A 2,494-nucleotide genomic window follows, 5' to 3' on the forward strand; every position below is an offset into this window, starting at 1 on the left:
GCACTGAATGGTGAGATGCAATTAATCAGAGGATAAATGGCCACTGGATTTAGCAGAATTCTGATTCTGTTCAAACTGAACGACCGAAAAGCGTGCACATTTACTAGAGAACGCATTGCGACATCTACTGGATAATATACAGTGTATACGTCAATGAAATGTGTTCCATTCAGATTGAGTGACCCCACCAGCATTGTAGTACCTCACCCCAAGGAAGAGAGGGTGCCACACGCAATGGGGGTGTCATCAGCTGATTTGGTAATTGTCTGTACTACGATACCGCTGGGGTCACCCCAACCCCCCAAACTGAACCACTACTTCAGTCATCCTCTTTGATACGTCCCTAAATCATCATCAGTCTTCGCAAATTTTCCTCTGCATCACTTATTGACTGTGCGAACACAAACGCCATTACTTAAATGTAAACAGTGAAATTCTACTATAGTAGAACCCACCTAAAGCAATTGTCAAAATTATTAAATAAAAAGTAACAAATAATGAAGAATTTTGAGGTGTTAATTTTTTTTTTATTTAATTTTTGTAAATTCGATCTAATCCTTACCGTTTAACCAAGAAGTAATTATGGAATTAATTATACTTTGTCGACGTTCAATGAACTAATTCCTTGTCTCTTTCCACTCTGGACGAATAAAACAAATTGCCATATTTAATTCAAATGAGACTTTATGAAATCAAGAAATTGCGTTACTCTTGTATATACACCCGGGATTTCGGGTTCGGCGCACCGATAACCAAATGAGACTATACCAATTATATAAAAAACTTTGTGTCTTGGATGCATTAGCGGGCCCCCACTGTCTCCCTGAAATTTTGATATTGTTATGAATATATTGAATAAATAAATGAAGAAGACATCATTTTGATTTAACATTATCACGATTGAATTGAACAACTGTATTTTCACCAGTAAAAATCCATTATTTTCTAAAACAATCGAGATATAACAAAACTTTTTAATTAAAATGATGCCTCACTTCAATTGTCTAATGACTTGTAATAAAAAAATGTCATCTCTTACTTTGCAAGCATCTTTACCACCTCTCCGATAGCCCGCACAGAGAACTCGCTCATCAATTACTGTACTTTTAAAACGGGTAAACGCGGTTTTGCACGTTTCTGTATCAACTACAGGCATTTGAAGTTGCTGAAGATGACTAGCACTAGGTCCTCCTATTAACGAAAAAACAATAATAAATTGTTTGCAGCATAATATAATCAACTTATACTTACGAAAATAAACAGATCCCCATCCAGCGATAAATGGCAAAGCATTAGTAAAATCCGTATTATAAATTTCTTCGGTCAACGGCAAACATATTGGACGAATCAAATCTGTCATTAAATTGTATGTAATTATTTATTTACATTATGCATAATGAATAAGTAAATATTGCAGGTTGATCTGAAAAATGTTAATTACCGGAAAATTCAACATCCCATGCCAATTTCAATACAGCTACGTCATTAGTGTACTGAACATCACTGTATTGGGGGTGTTCATGAACTTGTTCAATGGGAATGTCAATGGGATTCGCACCATCCGGGACACTATCATCGAGATCAAGATCACCCAAACGTACTAAATAGAGATCATTGAGACGATGTACACAATGAGCTGCTGTTATGACATGACGAGATGATACTAGACTTCCAGCGCAAAGCCATCTTGGTTTGTTTGATGATGTTTTAGAACGGTATCCCAGGGCTGCCATCCAAGGCCAAGCACCTGCGGAAGCAGTTGATCATTGACAGTATTAATTAACATTGAATAAGTATTCATATTTATCTCTCTCCCTCTTTATATTGAATCTGGTGACCTTTTTCCGTCTATTATTAATTTATGGTTAAAGCTATCTGGACAATAATAATTCAGTTTATTCTTCAAAGGACATACTACATGAAATTTAAAGGAGATACGATTTTGTAGACTCACCCAATTTAGCTGGTACACCCCCAACAACTTTGGGAACCTCAATATTAGCCATTGGAGTACCACATACTGGTGGATAAATCGGAAAGTATGTCGAATCTCGCTGAGATGTAGGTATGGTCGTATGAGTAGTACTTCTGTTACGAAATTCTCCATTGCCACTTGGACAACAGACAATAGGATTTGAACCCTCGAATCTACACACTGAACGTCTCAAAAAGTCTCCAGCCGAATTTCCGTCTCTCCTCAGAATTTCAATGAGAGGTCCACAATCTCTGATATTGATGCAACTTCCACTTCTTCCCAATGGATTTACACATTCTTGTGTTGAAAAAAAAGGTTGATTATTTTTTTTATAGCGATAACTAAGCTATTTTATCAATTTCACGTCTCTAACATCTTATCCTTTATCTTCAACTCATCACTTTACAGCCTCACGTATTTGATGCTAATTGTTAAGACCACTAATTTTACTGACGTAGTTTCCAATGAATTTCCATCTGAAGTACTGACAAATTCCTCACCATCAACCATTTATTAATA

At 36.2% G+C, this 2,494-nt stretch overlaps 1 protein-coding gene across 1 annotated transcript; it reads right to left on the reverse strand.

Annotated features, from left to right (window-relative positions):
- Positions 1-666: 666 nt before the first annotated feature.
- Positions 667-2,485, reverse strand: LOC105268666 (venom protease-like). The gene is made up of 6 exons (XM_011308420.1): positions 2,426-2,485; positions 1,955-2,321; positions 1,442-1,747; positions 1,252-1,353; positions 1,040-1,191; positions 667-823 (listed from the first exon to the last, which is right to left on the reverse strand). The coding sequence occupies exons 1-6, from the start codon at positions 2,483-2,485 to the stop codon at positions 668-670; spliced, it is 1,143 nt and encodes a 380-aa protein (XP_011306722.1). The 3' UTR covers position 667.
- Positions 2,486-2,494: the final 9 nt, after the last annotated feature.

Source organism: Fopius arisanus, unplaced genomic scaffold (genome assembly GCF_000806365.1).
Source record: "Fopius arisanus strain USDA-PBARC FA_bdor unplaced genomic scaffold, ASM80636v1 scaffold00059, whole genome shotgun sequence".
Taxonomy (NCBI): Eukaryota; Metazoa; Arthropoda; class Insecta; order Hymenoptera; family Braconidae; genus Fopius; species Fopius arisanus.